General features: G+C 42.1%; 1 protein-coding gene across 1 annotated transcript in view; it reads right to left on the bottom strand.

The window, feature by feature from the left end:
- The window catches only part of LOC104638773 (cytosolic phospholipase A2 epsilon-like), a 34,019-nt gene extending 15,439 nt beyond the window's left edge, over positions 1–18,580 (bottom strand). The window contains exons 1-9 of the mRNA XM_010306657.2: positions 18,485–18,580; positions 17,131–17,220; positions 8,791–8,863; positions 4,501–4,637; positions 3,880–4,011; positions 2,703–2,743; positions 1,590–1,632; positions 715–772; positions 93–259 (exon numbers count right to left, since the gene is read on the bottom strand). Coding sequence (XP_010304959.2) covers positions 93–259; positions 715–772; positions 1,590–1,632; positions 2,703–2,743; positions 3,880–4,011; positions 4,501–4,637; positions 8,791–8,863; positions 17,131–17,220; positions 18,485–18,580 — 837 coding nt within the window. The remainder of the gene's footprint in view (positions 1–92; positions 260–714; positions 773–1,589; positions 1,633–2,702; positions 2,744–3,879; positions 4,012–4,500; positions 4,638–8,790; positions 8,864–17,130; positions 17,221–18,484) is intronic.
- Between the last annotated feature and the right edge of the window lie 238 nt (positions 18,581–18,818).

Here is an 18,818-nt window from a genome sequence, read left to right as displayed (position 1 = left end):
AAAAACAATAATGGGCTTACCCTCTCCCCCTCCTCCCACTTTCTAGAGAGGCACTCATGGTCAGTTCATCATTAAGGCAACTTTCAACATACAGGGTGGTAGCGCCTCTTCTTTGGCAACATGACATCCAGCGTTGGTTCTGCATACTTGATATAGTGGAACTTGGTGGGACCCGATGGGCTGGCCACTCCGTCAGGGCCCAGCGTGATATCCTGCGTCCCCTCAAAGGAGCCCTTCACGGTGAGAGAAAGCTCTTTCTCTAAAAGACCAAATCAAAGCTTGTGAGAAATGTCACTATGATTTAACCGAAAAATTATGCTGGCTTGATTAAAAGTGAGATGCAGGTAGCAGAGCTATAGAGTTTGGACCAGAGCTTTGTCTAGTGGAAAGTGCTCTGAAGGGAGCATTGGTAACGAAGGCAAAGGAGCAAAGCAGATGCTATTTTCATAGTAAGGGGGCTCTGAATGTTCTCAGTGTTATACAGAACTGGGATTTTAACTTTAATGCAGGTCTAGTAGAACTTATTTACATATACCTAAGGGAGTACAATATGCAGTCATTGAAGTCTATAACAACCTAATGTGCTTACCTGGTGTTAACTGCACTGAATACTGTAAATACAGTTTATTCCACTAATACATTATATGAAAGGGGCATCCTCTCATCAGTAAGCATGCAATTATTGGTAAATAGATAACAAAGCAATAACCTTACTTGATTTTTGCTGCATCTTCTCTGCCACTTCAACTTCCAAGCAGCAAAGTTCACGGCACTGTAAAAGACAGAGAACAGGAATCTGTGAGAAAGATCGTGACATCCCAACTTCATTACTGGGAGCTGTGAATTGCTCAGCTTTTGGACATGTCTAGTTCCCTGAAGTGCCTAATTCCCTGGCATTTCTGGGCTTTTGCCCAGTAGCCACTAAGAAAAATGAAAAAAAAAACCCTTTGGAGGGAATTGTAGAGCATCCTCCAGTGACAATGACATACACAGTAAGAGGAAGATACAAAGGAAGAAAATCAGGAGCATTTTCAGGACAGTAGCAGAGATACAAAGGGTTAAACTGGGGAAAACATAAATAAAAGACTCATTGCTGAGAGATCAAGAGTCAGTAGCAGAAAGAGTTTTCTGAAGAAGCATTGCTACTAACATTTTGGGTCGGTTTTTTGTTAATGGCACTCACTCTTCTTTCACATAATGTAATTACCCTAGGTCAATACTTAGTGCTGAGGTTACCCACCAAGCATGGGTCATCTCCCACGGGAGGACAGGGCTGGGTAGGTTGTCAGCAAGTGGCTTCACAGGCTTTTTACCAGTGTGCTTTGATAGACATCAGTACATTTTTTGAAGGAGTACTGGTACCAGAGGAAAGCTCTGTGTGTGTGTGTGTGTGTGGTGTGTCAAAATATAGGACAAATGGGAAATAATGGGATATCATCAATGAAGACAACAATAAAATATTCCATTCTCAAAGTATCTAAATAGGAAAGAGGGAAAAAAGAGAAAGAACCGGCCTACTGACTTCTCTAACCCCCACCCTCCCTTCCCCTTGATAATTACAGAAAATTTCTTGGGAAAAACACACATACCACCAGGACTCCATTGGTAGCAATGGCTTCATGAGGACCAGTACTGGGAAACAAAATGAAAAACATGGATTTTTTTTTTAGACCAAACAAACGCCCATTCATCCTTGCCCAGGGTGTTGCCCTTTCTCCCCATGCAGAAGAATGACAGCCAGGGGGACCTCAGCAGGTATGTAACAAGCTCCTTTCCACACTTGCTTGGACTGAGCACTGCTCTGATGGGACTTGCTACTTCTTTGCAGTGCAATCGGATGATCGTCTAAAATGGAATCTATGGTTAGTCAGTCAAATTCTTCTCCTCACTATAACGTGTAAAGTACATGTGTTTCAGTGGTAACATGCTAATATGCCAGCATATCCCCACTGTGAAGCCCAATTCTATATATTTGCTGGTATACAAATACAATCAAAGGGGCATAGGGCAGTGGGTACCAATTACACAGGGGAAAAAAAAGCTTTCCAGATCATTCAGGTCAGGAAATGGTGTAGGGTGACTTGAATTCTGGTCTTGGCTCCCCACTAGTTAGAGGGCTGACCTTAGGCTGTTCACTTTATTTCTGCCATGCCTTAATTACCTTGTGGCAACACAGAGACAAAAATACTGATTCTTATGGATGGCAGGCTGACCAAGCTGGAGCAAAAGCACGGCACTAGAGTTTCCAACACACTGTCATTGTGTTGGGCAGAAAGAAAACAGAATTACTAGAACCAAAACAGAGCTGCAAGGGAAAATTGAAGGAGTCAGAGATATACTGGAAACCTAATCAGGATGGTTCAACTTTAGGAGTCTGTCCAATACATAAGCTAAAACAGGCATGGAAAGATTGATGGACATGCATGCACACACACTCAGAAAGTCTTCTGAAATGTTTCCAGGTAGACAAATGCAACATTGTGGGTAGAAGAGACAATGCTGGGAGGTGTGTCTTTGAAAGCAAGTAAACTATGGAACAAACTGACTGAAGGGATCAGCCGGGCGTCTGAGGCTGCAGTAATGATGTAGGAGAAGTCTGGCAATTTTTACAGAAATCCCACAAAGTGTGAGATCTAATGTTATTTATTTGTTTTAATATTTAATGACTTTTGCATTTTTATGATAATCTGTACATCACTTACGCGGCCTCCAATTTGAATTCAACCTCTAGCTCTTCCTTGGCCTGAAAGCAAGAACAAGAAATTAAATTAAGTAGTTACATAATGCTTGCTCCCTTGTATAAACCCAGGTCCCTGGTATGCAATATTGAAGTAATTGGTTGCAGTGCACAGCCTGTAATAAATATTTCAGGCTGGAAAGTCTGAAACAACATTTCAAACCAGACAGTTTAATGATTCCTTCCTCACCTCCTTCCTTCTTCAAGGTATCATCAAAACAACCTGTACTTTTATCTCTCAGTGTGAAGCTGCTCCAGAAAGATAATTTGCAACTTGCTCTATCTTCTGAATTCTACCTTTTTCTCCTAACCATTCCTGGCACTGTCCTGCTGTGATTTACTGTCCTTGCTAATAGCTTGGAAGTTAAAGATGCTTTACACCCATCACTTTAACATAATAAACAGAGACTGGTATTATTGAGTGATTCAGAGTTACAGTTATGCAACCCCCTGTAAGGCAGTGTTGATATGTATGAGCTAGTTGTGACTGACCTAGTTTGGGTACCAGAAGCAATCTGCCCATGGTAACAAGAAGTTGCATGTGAGATATTTCACTGATCTCATCCATTGACCTCAAAGGGAATCGACTGTTGTTTTCCATTTTATAGATGGGAAACTGAGAAACATAGTACATCAGTCATTCAGAGCTCCAAACCCACACTAATTCTGACAGACGAGTCAGCAGGCTCAGCTCTAGCTGAGGTATCACTGCAGAAGACAGTGCTGGGATACATGTAGGGGTAGCTTCAGCTTTGCCTTTGGGGTGAAAGTAGATACAAACAAAGGGGTAGGGAGTAGTGACTATGAATTACGTGGGGGAAAAAAACTACAAATTACTCACCCTGCAACAGCTGTGCAGCCTTGGTGTTGCTCAGAGAGCTCACAGTCAGATCCCTCCCCTAGCTACCGCACTGTTTCAGTCATATGCTTTTTAGCAATTTATAAAAATGCTGGGAGGAGGGGCTCAGACTCTCAAATCCAATTTTTTTACACATTTTTTGTGTTTATAATATAAATGGCAATTCATGTACCCATTATTTGGATAAGTCATCCATGGCAGATTCAGAAAGCTCACCCCAAGATTTTGAAAATGTTGTATAACTCACCACTGGTCTCTTAGTTGCTTTATTTTTTGCTCTCACCTTTGGGCTGGGCTTAAAACACAGGAGCACTGTTCTTTCAATTGGAAGTTTAGCAATATCAAAGAGTGCACAGAGGAGATGGTCATCTGGAGTAGCAAAATCCTCATCGTACACTGTCAGCTCCAGCATGTTCTGGAAAAAGAGGGAGAAGGGTTTTTTATAGTTTCTACAGTCTGGACATCATTAGCTCTAGGGAAGAAGGAGTGTTGGGGGTGTGCTTGAGAAGAAAAGTGGAGAAATTAAGTATCATCCCCCTGTGGAAAAACATACTGTAAATTGAATATTCATTCTTCCCTAATTCAGTTTAATTGCTGCAACATTAGTAATACATTGGCTATACCTACACGACAGCTTAGTTAACTCCCAAATTCTCTATCCATCTTGCACTGATTCATATGAGTCTCCAGTTTCCCTAAAACATCAAGCTCAGTTTCTGGCCCCCCTAAACAGCACCATCACACAGACATGGGAACTCAGTCATCTCTGCTGTTAAACAATTTGAACAGTCTCTTTTCATGTGCTGTCTTTTAAACAATTCCTGGGCGCAGTTCAGGAGATAGATAGGAACCCCTGTGCACAAAATCTTCAGGCTGCTTCAAGCAGACAACTTTGGCTCCTTACCTTGACCTGACTCTGGATCCTGAAGTAGAAAGTTTCATTCCACACTGGATTGTTGGAGTTTCTCACAGTTTTAGTGCGGGACTTTTCACATGTCGCAGTCGGCAGCCACAACGACACGTAGCAATCAGCCTGGCTTACTGGGTAGGGAAAGAGGCAAAACAACTGTTAATGTGGCAAAGTTGGTGGTGCTGCGTGACACTGGAAAGGTTATTGTGAGGTACCAACAGCAAGCATGAGTTATTTAAAGGCAGAAATGCCTGATGTAATGTAACTCTTTCCAAGATATTCTTCTGAGAGGGAAAAAGCACAGACCACAAGATGAGCTAGAATAGGAGGCACTTTCTAGTCTTCCTTGCATGAGTTACAGACAACAGCAATTTTGTGTGTAAAACAGGTTGAGAATTTCCTCTTTTAGTGAGCCACTTACTTTAGTTTCTCAACCAGCAAGCTTTCCTGTGCTCATGTGTGCATGCACACGCACACACACGAACTCTCAGCTGCTCTCTGATGAGAGGGGGCTGGGAGCCTCCTCCGCCTTTTGAGAACAACTGCGAAAGGTCTCCATCTCTGCCTTGCCTCCAGTGAGTAGGAGACGACAGTCTCCCTCCAGAAGGCACTCAGTGCATTAGACATTGGATCTTAACTAAGTGCCACCTCCAGGAAGAGAGTCTCTCTCCAGAAATGCACCAGGAGAAGGTTAGCAAAGGATATTCCACCCCATTTCTCAAAAGCACCTAAATTAAAGTATGTCACAAATGGCTACAGCCAAAGTTGCGATGTCCTGTGTGCCGGGGGAATGCAACATTCCCCTCTTCTCCTTTATTTCCTTAAGGAACAAAATCCCAAAGGGGAGGACAAGGGCTGCTACAGGCTGCCTTTCTCCTCTATGTTTAAGCCCATAGGTGGAAACAACAGAAATTACCCCAGTAGCATCTGTTTCCCTCACAGAGATGGCACAACAGGCTTTGCAGACTGATGACTCTGAGAATCATGAATCCCAGGGATGTCTTTTCACTTCAGACATTTTGGTTGCCTACTATATCCCTTTGCCTCCTGCTCTCCTTACATGCATGCCCACTTTGCATTATGGTCTGGGAGACAGACCTGAGTCTTTATCAGTCCCGTGGGTACAGATAAACAATAAGCAGTGTTAAAAGCCCCACAGTTTAAGAAGGATGTGAAGGTCCCTGAAATGCGTCCAGAGGAGGGCAACAAAGCTGGTGAAAGGGCTGGAAGGAATGTTCTATGAGGAGCAGCTAAGGACTTGGGGCTTGTCTAGTTTGGAGAAGAGGACACTGAGGGGAGATACCATTGTTCTCTACAGCTTCCTGAGGAGGGGAAGTGGGGAGGGAGGTGCTGAGCTCTTTGGTATCCAGTGATAGGATGCATGGGAATGGTTCACAGCTGTGCCAGGGGAGGCTTAGACTGGACATGAGGAAGCATTTCTTTACCGAGAGGATGGTCAAACACTGGGACAGGCTTCCTAGAGAGGTCGTCGATGCCCCAAGCCTGTCAGTGTTTAACATTTGGAAAATGCCCTTAATAACATGCTTTAACTTGGTCAGCCCAGAATTGGTCAGGCTGTTGGACTAGATGATCATTGTAGGTCCCTTCCAACTGAAATAGTCTATTCTATTCTGTTCTGTTCTGTTCATGAACAACGCAGAAAATATGATGATGATGATACATGTTGCAGCAGGCTGCCAGGGAACTGACTGCTAGCGTTGAAAACATTGTCTCCCCAGTAAGAGTAGGTCTAGTCAGCCTGGCCAGGCTGGCTGCCTTACACATTTGCCTAGCTTAGGCACATCAGTCTCTCTCTGAAGGAGGAACAAAGTGTGTCATCTGCACCTTTTCCTTGCAAAGGAAGTTGCTTATCTTTATTTCATTTATAGACAGAGTTGATTTAAGAATTAGATTTAAGGCTGCCCTCCGCCTGTCTTTTAACGGCCTACTACTTGTCAAATTCCAGAATTCAGTCTACGCATTTCCACGAAGCGTGTCTGTCGTGGACTGGGCATTTTGAGAAAGTCTCGTCTGGAAGAGTTTAGCTTTTTTCCAAGGAAGAGACAGAAGAAAAAATATTAGACTTTTTAATGTAAAAAAAAAAAATCTCGATATTACACTGGCTGGTAATAGCCCTTCTACACCTTGCTCCAGAACAGAAGAAACAAGTTAATTCTAGAGCAATACTGCACCTGATCCACCCTGCATCATTCAGGCAATGCCAGAGTAAGGATCTCCCAAACCAGAGTTTGCATTGGGAATACCATGTTTAATAACCCTTACTAGACTTATACTCCATGAATAACTTCTTTTTGAACAGTTTATTTTAACATCTATACATTCCCGTGAAAATGAGTTCCACAGTTTACTTATATATTCCTTTTATTCATTTTAAACTTCCTGCTTGATAATTTTACCAGCTGCTTCTTTATTCTCACATTGTGAAAAATAGTGAAAAATGACTCCTTATTCACCTTCTCTCTCCTATTCCTTTCAGTAGAGACAGCATCCATCCTCCTCAATAATTTCCCTTCCACTCTTAAGGCCTGTAGCCTATTTAGTCCCTCTGGATGTAAAAGTTGTTTCAGATCTGTCATAATAGTTGGTGCCTTTCTACAGTTTCTTGTGTTACTCCATTTCGTCAAGTGTCAGAGGCTTTGGCAGTGGACCTACCACGTATATCCCCCTCAGAGAACTGTATAAGCATTGACTTTATATCGTATAATCACTGACTTGATTCCATATAACTGTTTGGGTGGGTTTGGGGGGGGGTGTTTTGTTTTGTTTTCTTTTTAATCTGGGAAATTCTATACAGATAATAATGATTTGAAGAAGATCCTAGAAATCATGATACTGAATTTAAAATGTTTTTGAAGTAATTCTGTATGACTACTGCATGACTTTAGGTTTATCATTGGAGATCAATGACTGTTGGCTGTTTGGCTGGCAAAGTACTCTGTTCTACTGATATGATTCATCTTTCTTGTATCTTAACTGTACTTGGAGATACAAAGCATATCAAACAATCCTTAATTATATGAGTAGATGCAGGCAAACTAGTCAGCTGTGTATTTAATGCAAAATATTACTTCAGTTCTGCTTGCACAATCTCTCTCTGCAACCTAGTTATTTGTGATTTTGACTTGCCGCCTGACATGCAGAAGATCTGAGATGAGTCCTTGATGAAACCTTTCTGTGTTATTGCATCATCAGACCTGTGCCACAGCCATGGACCAGAAGGAAAGTGCAGAGAGTGCGACCCAATGACATGACCTAAGATACAGCTAGTATATCCCTCACTCAGAGCTGTGACACAGGGAAGTCCTCTGATATACCTTCCAGAAAAAAATGTGAGAACCCCAGGGTAAGATGGCAATGGTACTGCATGGTAAATCCAGATCTTTGTCTTTCAGAACATCTTCCCTGGCTCTTCCTGTGCAAGAGACTATAGCATGGATTGCTGCCACTCACAGCAATAACAGGACAATCAAGAGAGATGGCAAGGTTACACTATTTCCCTTCCACGCTCACCCTAGAGCTAGTTTCAGCATCCTTTCACAAGTGGTCATGTAGCTGTATTGATTCAAACAAAATGAATTGTTAACTTGTCTATTTTCTGTGAAATGCCTCTTAAATGCATCTCCTCACTGCACATGTGGATAGTCCATGTCCTTTAACTAAACAGTGATGTTTTCCTTTCCTGCTCACTCAACTTCCCACCACTTCCCCGCCACATGACTCACACACTTGCACAACTGCAAGACTGCTGCACAAGTGTTGGAAGGGAAAAGGCATCCAGCTCTCAGTCAACACGTTTTTTCGTCATTTCAGGGTATTTAATCATGGCATTAGCCTGGGGTCATGATTTTAGAAAGTTTTTTCTTGTTCGTTTCATCTGTGTCAGAACTAAGATTGAGGGGAGACGAAAAAGTTTGCTCCTACCAGCCACAGTTCCCAAGGTGCTACAACCCAATGGCAAAATAACCCCATACTTTTGAAAACGCGGGATGAGGTCTTTTTCATTTACCTGTGTCAGAGACTCTCCTTTCTTTGGGAGGAAGTACTTATCCTTAAAAACACATTCAAGTCTTAAAACCAACCAGAAAGCACAGGAATAACATTTAATGAAACAGCAGGAAGCAGCAAGGACTGATCTGGTTTATAATAATTAGTTTACATAAACACTGGGTCATTTCAGAAACACTTGGAAAAGGTTGCTAGACAATTATAAAAGAAAACTTGTTGCCCGTACCCTGAGATACCACTAAGAATGGAGATACTTACAGGCATCCACTCGCTGGAGGTTTCTCATCCGGATGATCCTTACGGTCAGCAGGTAGCAAGGAGAGGATTCTATCTGGAGAAGAATGGTACAAAACAGAGTATGAATAAGCCTTCAATGGGAAAAAATATCAAATATGCAAACTAACCAAGTGCAACAAAATCATAACACAGTAGGTAAAAATTGTGTCAACCATAGCTTCTGCTATTTAACAAGTCTTGTTTTAACATTTTATACATTTCAATGTCTTTTTGCTGTGTTACTCTGAGAGTCTGGATGGCTCATCACAGGAGAAAAGAAAGGGATAAATCCTTGTCAACTGATACTGTCTCTGAGACACTTGCAAAACCCTTTGCTCTAAAATTGCAGAGTTTAGCTCTACAACATAGCTACAATAAGTCTCTTGAACAAAGTAAATGCACTGGTGAGCACCATGGTGGAGTTATGAAAATACCGGCAGTCTTACTCAAACTTACAGTCAATCTCCTTAGTATCCACCCATGAAGTCCCATCACATTGAAAAGAGCACTGTGGAGAGTATCTGTTGTCACTGACTCTCACAGGACAAACCCAAAGTACCGCTGTCAGAGAGGTGTTTTTGCTGTCTGCTTCAAAAACATAGATTTCTCTTTTTCTCCTTTACAATTGTACAGGGAAAACAGTAACAATAATCTGAGCTTTTGTAAATCACAACTATGAGATAAACCAATGGCTGAGAATTATTTCCAGAGGATTTAGAGGGTAAGGAATTAGGTATGGGTTGGTTGCCTTTGAGGGAAAATAAAGAACAGAACCCCACTCCAAAAAAACTTTTAAGATTGAAAGTGCTTAACTTCCTTCGGTCCCTTTGAATGTCTCAGTCATAACCTTCAACAAAACAAGTCTCTCCAGATTTTATGACTGCAGGGACCTCTTCCTACTTATTATTAGAAGATAATGTGATTTCCTTCTTCTAAGGAAGGCGACTTCCTGCTGGCTCATTCCATAAAGCTGTCTCTGACTCAGTCCTATGTGCAAAAGGCTACTCTGACAAAGCCAATAAATAAACCAGCATTTCCTGTGGCTGTGACACACGGTCATTTCCTCACACTCCTAGAAACATTTCCACCTGCATAAGTGGTTATAGCAGAGCCCTCCAAATCATTCTTTTTTACAACTGCTATTTTTATCAACTGATTTCCTCTCATTTAGGAGCATCCTTCTATTTCTATAGCACTTCAGAGACTTCCTAGAATGACTATAAACAAGCAGACAAAATAGATGTTAAGGCAGATAAAGAGAAGCTGGAAGAACCTCACTTAAAACAAGATGTGTAAGGTTGCCAATTTTTTTTAAAATTTTTTTTTTAAATTTTTTTTTAATAGAACAGAGCAAAAAGGACCTTATTTTCAGATGGGAAGACATTTAGGCCTCCGTTGTCACAACAAATTACTTTTTCAATGTGTTTTTAAAATCCTCTCTTCTCTCTCCTAACACATCATGTTATGATGTGTTAAAATACGTTAAAATATTTTTGCTGAGATCTTAAAAAGGGGTTCTGCTTTCACTCCTCCTGTATGTGCCTCAAGAATTCTTTGTTTTCTTTCTTTTTCAGTACTTCTCCGTGAAATTCACCCTCAGCGATTCATCCACCATCTATTTCAAGTGTACTCAAAGGAGAAAAAGCCTAACAGAAGGTGCAAAATTGGCAAACAACTGATGGACAAGTATGTCCTCAGAGCTACCCCATGCAAGGGCACTGGTTCGCATTTCAGAAACAGTATAGCCATATTAATCCAGTTCTCCACCCAGTTAATTAACCCTTCTTCTCAGCTGGGTAATTAGCAAAGGTGGATCACCACACTCACATGTTAGGAATGAACTTGGGCACCTCAGCATATGCCCTAGAAGGCAGAAACTCATTGTTCAGTAGGATCTGCATAAACATGGGGCAATTCTTGCAGCCATTTATCTCTGGAGATTGCACAAGGCACTGCCAGCTCCTGGATCAGCTCCAGCTATGCTTCCTCAGGCAAATGGCATTGCTTAAGTGAGAACCCACGGATTCCATATTTGCAAAGCGGTTTGAGGTTCTCAGCTAGGAGACATTCAGGAAGTGCAGTGGGTTGGGGTTTTTTTAACGATTATTACACAGTTTCTGCCATCTGATCACCTGCTTCCCACTTCCCATGCAATGACTTTCTAAAGCGTTAGCCAGATTTCCCCATCCAGAATGGGAAAATCAAGTCTCAGATATGCAGGTTTCACAAAAAGATTTTCTGAAGGGTCACAAAAAAAATTAAATCAGTGGCTTCACAGAAGCTACAGAAATCAGGACCTGTGCTTGCACCAGGGGAGAGGCAGCAGCCAGGTGTTAGCTGTCCTGGCAGCCCCGGCACCTGCCGGTGGGGGTACAGAAGACAACAGGGAGAGCAGGAATCACCCAGGGATCAGGCCTCACTAGTTCTACCGCTCCCAGGAGGATTTGCTATTTTAATTAATTCCAGTAACATACTATACAAAAGAAATGTATTTAAATAGCAACTGTGAAAACCATAACATGATGTACTAGGGTCTAGCTATACAAGCAAAGAAAATAGTAGCTATGCATGCCTAAAGCAAGTGATAGAAGTTCTGTTATTCTATTTTCTTAAAACCTACTAACCTCTTTAAAAAAAAAAAAAAAAAAAAAAAGCTGCTGTTATGTCAGGATGTTCCACATACAGGGTGGTTTCCACCACAGCCTTGAGTGGTGGAAGACCCCAAGCAGCATACTGCCCTGGGGCTAACAACCATTTAGTGCCATCATACTGTAGCTTTGCTCCTGATAAAATCAAGACTGATGTAGTCACTCTGTGACTTTCACTGTTAATCTGTCGGCTTGTCTTCAGGTCGGTGCTTCCCAAACTGTGCTCATGTGTGCTTCATGTAGACACGTGTATAGCACAGCTGCATACAATACAGCATCCTGTGATGCCAGTGCATGATCAGAGTATACACTGCTAGTTTCTCTGTACTCCCAGGGAAATTCATTTTTACTGTGATTTTCCAAACAACGGCTCCATCAAACATGGAACAGACCTTGTAGTCTCTTCTTCCAATTTTCCACCGCTTCCCATAAAAAAGAATAAGTGGTATGATACTTGGCACCAAGTTACTATGTTGGTGGAAGTAAAGGATTCCTCTGTTGTGTGAATGATTTCAACTTTCTTGCACCCAGGCGAGTAAGAGTTTGAAAACATAGATTTCTGTCACGAGCGCTCTGGCGATGCAGGCTGTCTGCATTCCTGGCAGATTCGTGCCTCCGTAGGTCTATCCCAGCCCTCTTTAAAGTCACACTTATATTCAGATGTAGGTATGAGTGGCATGCATCCATCTCAAGAAGCACTACTGTAAATTACTCCACTAGTTTAGCTGTATAATACATCCTGTCACATCACAAATGGCTGTGGAGCACCAAAATGACAGTACTCCTTAACGAGACAAGAGTCCATGAGACCAGAGGGTGGCTATTGATCTTTTTTTACTTGCTTTTATCTCAGTACCTTTCTTCAGCCTCTCGGCTTCTTCATTTAACAGACTCTTCAAGTGCGGGCTATTGCCAGCAGCATCTTCCCAGCTTGTAGTATCAATGGTATGGACATTCACCACTCCACCATGCCTACTGCAGACCACCCCAGTCTCACAATTCCACAACAATACAGCCAAATGTACGCAGCGTCAATGCATATTTTGGTTTTCAGTGTTAGCTCCTTGTTTTACCATAGATGTTCAATCAGTTAGCAGAATATGGTAGCTACCTTCCCAAAACAGAAAGTAGTCATCCAACAACACAGAGAGGACAACTTACTCTTGAACCTCCAGAGGCAGCCAACACATTCTCAGTCTTGATTGTTGACATTTTCAGACTGATATTTATTCCAAAGCAATCATAAACTCACAGAAAAATAATGCAGAGATCCTGAAGTTCGTCTTCAGTGTGCGTGATGAAAACTGTATTGTCGCCAAAAAGCAGCTGTCCTCCAAAAGGTACTCAGCTGTTGCTTTTATACATGAAATGTGGAATGCCTTCCATCTGGTCTCGTGAGGAGGTGGCCGTTGTGATGCTGGATGAAAAATTGTGATGAGGAAGCAGAGAAAATTATGTGCCACAGTGTGCTGGTACCATTACCTATTTCAGTGCAATCGCACTGCACGCTAGTCCGCAAGCCATCCTGCAAAGATCAGATGAGACTTAAAAAAACCTTGAGGACAACCAATTTACTTTTTCAGTGGTTGAAAAAGGCCATTTCTACAGACCAACCTGAAAAAAATTGTGTTATCTATGAAAACCATGAAAAGAGCTTCCCCTCCACCCACACATTTTTCCTGCAGTCACCCAATAATAATATCTCTATCCATTTCTACGTCATCTACTGGCACAGCAGCCTTTCCCGGCAAAGAGAGCTTTCCCTGCCGTGACTAAGGTCCCCTGCATTCCTGGCCTGGAGAAGCATTCTGCTGAGATGAAATCACTCACTGGATGTCACCAGGGCACTCCTTTTTCATCTCTAGGTCCTCATTTAACTACATGGTAGCCAGGGAACAAATCAAAAGCACTAATATACTTTGCTGCTGACGGTCTATCTAGAGCTGGTGGTGTGTGAAGAAGTGCCTATCTTGAGCTGTTTGAGAGTCAGGTCTCCTTAGAGAATGTGCATCCTCAAGTTTTTTACAGCTGTAACGGGGATGCTTCAGGCTGTGAACATCACTCAGCCAAGCCCTGCCCCAGCCTGCCGAAGCCTATCTCCCATTGCTGTGGGACGTGCCAGAGGACCCCACCATGGCACGCTGCCTGGGATGAGCACAGTTGGCTGCTGCGTCTGGCCATGTCTCTGAAGCTCTTCCTCATTCTTGACAAACCCAGGCTCCACGCTGGAAAAGCAGCCGCTCTAATTGCTTCCTTCCTTCGCCTCCTCCAGGCGCTGGGGCTGCAGCACCTCCATCAATGGCTGCGGACCTGTGCAGGGGGCGGGAGGGTGCTGAGGGCCACTGCTGCCACCGTCTCGTTTTCACAAGCCATGTGTTTCAGGTTTTTTATTAGTAGCATAACTTCTTCTAATCAGACCTGCTTTTCAACAGAATTAGCAGAAGTCTTGGTTGGATATCAGTGAATTAAAAAGCTCCTATAGGGGATGGAAACATCTCTTTTGTGCATATGGACAAAATAACCTTGTTTCAGCAGGGAAAACTCATCAGTGCCTACAGGAGCATGATGGATATACACAAGGCCAAAAGAATTGTGTCCTTCAGATCATTGCTTCCTCATACATACACCCATCATGGGACTCTGAACCTTTTCGGGAGTATGACTGCACATGATACTGTGCTTGAAATACATTTCCAAAAAGCAGAACTTCAAATATTGATCAGTGCAGCATGGACACTCTCAGTGCACAGCGATGCTGATGTCTGCAGAGGTTTATTAACTGACTGATAACTGAGGCTAGTTGCATAGCCCTTTCAGTGCTGCCATCTCTTAGTATTTCCAGATGTTTAACAACCAGATTTTTTCTGATTTTGAAAAATAGGTACATTTGAAAACAGAGCATTCAACTGCACATTCAAAATTATTTCCATATGTATAATTTTAACCAGGGAATAGGATAGTCCATCCATGAAAAGACAGAGCCCTCTTATCCTACTTCACTGCTCCCAACCAGAACAAATATGAGAAAGAAACTAGACTGAGCGTTAACTGTCTGAGGGTTGAGACTCATTATACCTAATTCCAGATAGCTTTAAAATAGGTGTTTACATCTGACAGCTGTTGGGCATTTCTGGAGCCTCATCCTAAGGTAGACATTACCACAGGACATGCATCACACTTTGAAAATCTCTATGTCTGATTACTGATGCTCAGGGGAACCTAGAGGTCTATCTCAAGCACAGATGTTTTAAATTTTTTATGTCAAATGTGGATAAGACAAACTTTGTTTCAAAGTTATGATTTGATGGGAAGTGGCTTCCTTTGACTTTGCTAGGTTCATTTTTGAATGCTGGAGCACGTCATTTCAGCAGTCTGTATTTTAGCATCCCCATACTACCACTCAGGGTGGCAGGGGAGGCACCTGGGCTCAGAACAGCTTCTGCAGTTGAGCAGAGCCACTGCCGGTGCCATGCTTGTGCAAGCACCGTGGAGCTGGGGGTGACTCAGAAGTTATTGCCTCCTGCCTTTCCAGTTGCTGCTGAGCCCAGGGCTGGAGCTGCTCCCAACAGCAAGCTCTTGCCCTCGTGGGAGGCAGAGACCCCACACCTGGCACCAGTGGGACCTGGCCTTCCTGTCTGCCTTGGATCCTGGTTCACGTAACACAGTCCCACCTGTACAGGAGGCAGCAGCTGCAACCTCCTCCCAAGCTCGCCATGCAGGGTGGCAGCTCCTCACTCTTCCCATGATCTCAGGAGCTACTTCCAGCTTCCAAAACTCGGCAGAAGCCAGAGGTCCTGCTTTGCACAAGGGTGAGAGTTCAACCTGCCCCTCTTCTGTTAAAGAGCTGCTTCTCCCAGCTGCACAAACCCCGCAAGAACAAGGAAACCTTGCCTGGCAAGGAAATGAGGTACCACTTAACTTAAGGTATGCGGCATCTTACCCTGGTAAGACATGGCTCATATTGAATTCAGAACTATGCATCCAATTTTTCCCCCTCCCTTCCTCCACATTAATTGTTTTATGAGGCCTGCTGCAATCCTTAAATATTTTAACATCAGCACTGAGGTCTGAAATACCAGAGCTGGCTCTGCCTGCTGCTTTAGCATGGGATAAAGTACCAGTCAAGGCCTGAATAATACAGATTTCTCAAGGCAGAGAAAAATCAACATGCTGGCATACAGGCATATGCAGTTGTTGGGATATGCTGTGGTATGTTTCTAACAGATGATTCCTTTCAGCAGGCAGAGACCCTCATATTTAAGTCTTCTGGTGTTTCAGTGATGAAACATTTACATTTGAGAAAAACTGAGCAGAAGATAAGGGCATGTATGTATCCTTCACACAAACACATGATACTGCGATAATCAAGTCATGACCACGCAAGTGCATAGGATAGAGCGCCATGCTCTGATCATAGAAGAAAAAACAGTGACTATGCAATCAGATGCAAGAACAGAAACTCAGTCCATCACCAACCGATTGCCATGAATTTTTGGAATTTTCAAACTTGAAAAATAATCCTTTGGAGAAAGACAGGGGCAATATAGAGGTCTAGAAGGCAGCTATGAACCCATACATATACGATGCTTCTTTTGGTCCACTGCTGTCACACCTGCCCCCTCAAAATTTCACGACCCTTAAATGTCTTTGATCTAAGCCTGTATCCTGAGCAGATAATAGAAAAACAAACACATGACTGCGTGGGATTAAGAAATGGAGACAAGAAGTCATATGTCATATGTATAATTATCATAGGTAATTATAACCCAGGACTTCAAATCTTTTTGCTTTCATTCTTCATTATTTTAGGTTTCTTACCCCTTGTAAAAAACAGGTATTATACTAAAGAATAATGAATTCATTGTTTCTTGGCCTGTTTTTACTATCTACAAAATTCTTCATTGTATACACAGTTGAGAATTTTGGTATCTCCACAGGTTGCTTTTCAGCTTCATTTTGTCTAAGTATAACTTGTCTGCATGGATTATAATGCAAATTTCCACAGAATGATATGTCTAAGAAACAGACACATAAGTCACATCTTCATTTAAACTTCTCTAATCCTGACAGATAGGAAACAATGTCTGTACTTACTGCACAGATAACAAAGTAGCTAAATGAGTATCCCTATCAAAATCGGTAATTTCTAACAAAAATAAATGACTGATCTTCAAACACAAGGAATAGTTCTAGAACATTCAAGCATCACTCCTTTCACAGAATCCCATGTGACAGTTTTTTTCTGAAGCAGCACAGAAATGGTGAAAAATCAGGGTCCGATAATCCAGGACTCTCCCATAAATTGCTAGGATAGAGATTGCACTACTGAAGCCATTACAGCAGAACATGCATCCCTGTTACTTTTGGCCCTTCATTTACAAAAAACATTGCAGAACAGAAAGCTCGCCAATGGATTTCCTTTACAAGTGAGGGATTAAAACAGTACATATTCTGCATGGTCCCAATAAAACATAACAGAGAAATACAACAAGCAATTCTGAAAATCATAAACATAAGCGGAATAAAATGATCCAAACAATAAATTTAAGGGTGTTTCCCTTGTAACACTCAAACTGCTGCCATCATCATTATTTGTCTAGCTGAGCCTTCTCCTCTTTTGAGCAAAATAAACCCCTCAGCCCTCTTTGGTTCAAAATTCTCTTGTGCATAATACCTTGAAATCACCTTTGTCTGGTACAGTACTTTCTTCATTTTCTTCTTGCGGTTCATCATCTCCCAAAGAATCGATGTCTGAGTCTTCATCCTGAAGAAAGAAGGAAAGAAAGAAAGAAACAAATGATAACAGTAAAACAACAGCAGCAGCAGCAGCAGGATAGATAATTAATTCCTGCTTGCAATAACTTATGCTGAAACCCCAATTAGAGCAGCTGTTGGTTACACCCAGCTGTGTTACAGCGCTCAGCATAATGAACAAACCACCATGTGGTTTGGTACATGCTGGTACAAAATCCACATCAGGGGTATCCTTTCAACAAGTCAGTGAAGGAAGAGCCATTTCAGCTGTGAGAAAACCGAAAGGTGCTTCTGCATCTATTCTGTGAATAAAGGTTGGCTTTTTGTTTTGAGTGTGATCTTTTGGCAATCTGCTCCTGCTCTCAGGAGTATTAACTCTCAATTTTAAAAAATCCCAGAATCTCTTTTCTGGGTTTGAACCCAGAGCGCGTAACACGTTGCAATTGCAAAATTTTAAATTCAAACATTTCAATTTTTTCAGGATACAGAAGTTCCAAAATACTTCTATAATATAGAGTGCCCCCTTTTGAAACACTTTGTACTAAAACACCATTAAAGAACAGTTCCTATAAAAAAGTCAAAAGTATTTTGTTCCTGTTTCCAGAGTACTCCCAGAAGTGATATGCCTTCATCCAGTCAAGGAGCACACAGAGCAATGTATAACATACTATAGTAAAAATTAATTGCAAGTCTTGAAATGACTGAGAGAAGGCAAAGCGAAATGGAAAATTCAGAACAAAAATGGGAATGTGGAAATACCGTTCAATTTCCTATCCCTATTCTCTATCCTGTCCTTATCCCTTTTCCAAAGACAAAAAATGGGGTTGTCACATTAATACACATGGCAAAATTTTGCTATTTATACAGAAATATTAAGTTTTTAATAAAAGTAGCATTTAATTATGGAAGAAAATTGGTTTTTAAAGTCTGGCTCTGGATTCAGGCTGATAATTCAGTCCCCTAAAAATTGTTTCTTTCCCTGCTCATTTTTTCCACTTTCTCTTCTTTTTCTGTCCCCTTGCTAGGCTGGCTTCTCTCATTCTGCCTATGAAGCTGGCATCTTTGGCTCCAGTGGAGTCAGGAGGACTTTTGCCACTGATAGCCACAAAGAGAACATTTCACCTTAAACTCCTTCAGGCAGAGACATTGCTGCCTAGTCCGGTCAGACAGTAAGTTTGTACAGTAGCTTGTATATAAATACACTCGCAAAGCAGGATTTTGTTTTCTGTCAAATGCAGCGGACCTTAAGCAAACTTTTAAAGCCGTTTTCTTACCTGTAGCGCTTTTGCATTTGATGGCATCATGACCTTCCCTGGATTCATGTAATAGAGTGCTTCTGGCACCTCCATGGGCAGCAGTTCCTGAGACATGTTTGCAGGATTTACTCCTGTAGGAGTCAATGACAAGTTATTTTATAAAATGACCGGAGGCCCCACCCATCTCATCTCTATAAGCAAAGGACTCCCCTCCCATTGCCAAAGACGGTGGAGCGCCAAGGATGACTGCTCCAGGGAAGGATCTTATGGGGCAAACACAACAGCCAAAAGGGATGCGGTACCTTCATCTGTCTGGGAACCTCTCCCAGCCTGCACTTGCCCCTTGGGTCCA

The sequence above is a fragment of the Balearica regulorum genome, chromosome 5 (genome assembly GCF_011004875.1).
Source record: "Balearica regulorum gibbericeps isolate bBalReg1 chromosome 5, bBalReg1.pri, whole genome shotgun sequence".
Lineage (NCBI taxonomy): Eukaryota > Metazoa > Chordata > Aves > Gruiformes > Gruidae > Balearica > Balearica regulorum.
The sequence above is the reverse complement of the archived record's forward strand: the minus strand, read 5'-3'. Positions and strand labels throughout refer to the sequence as shown.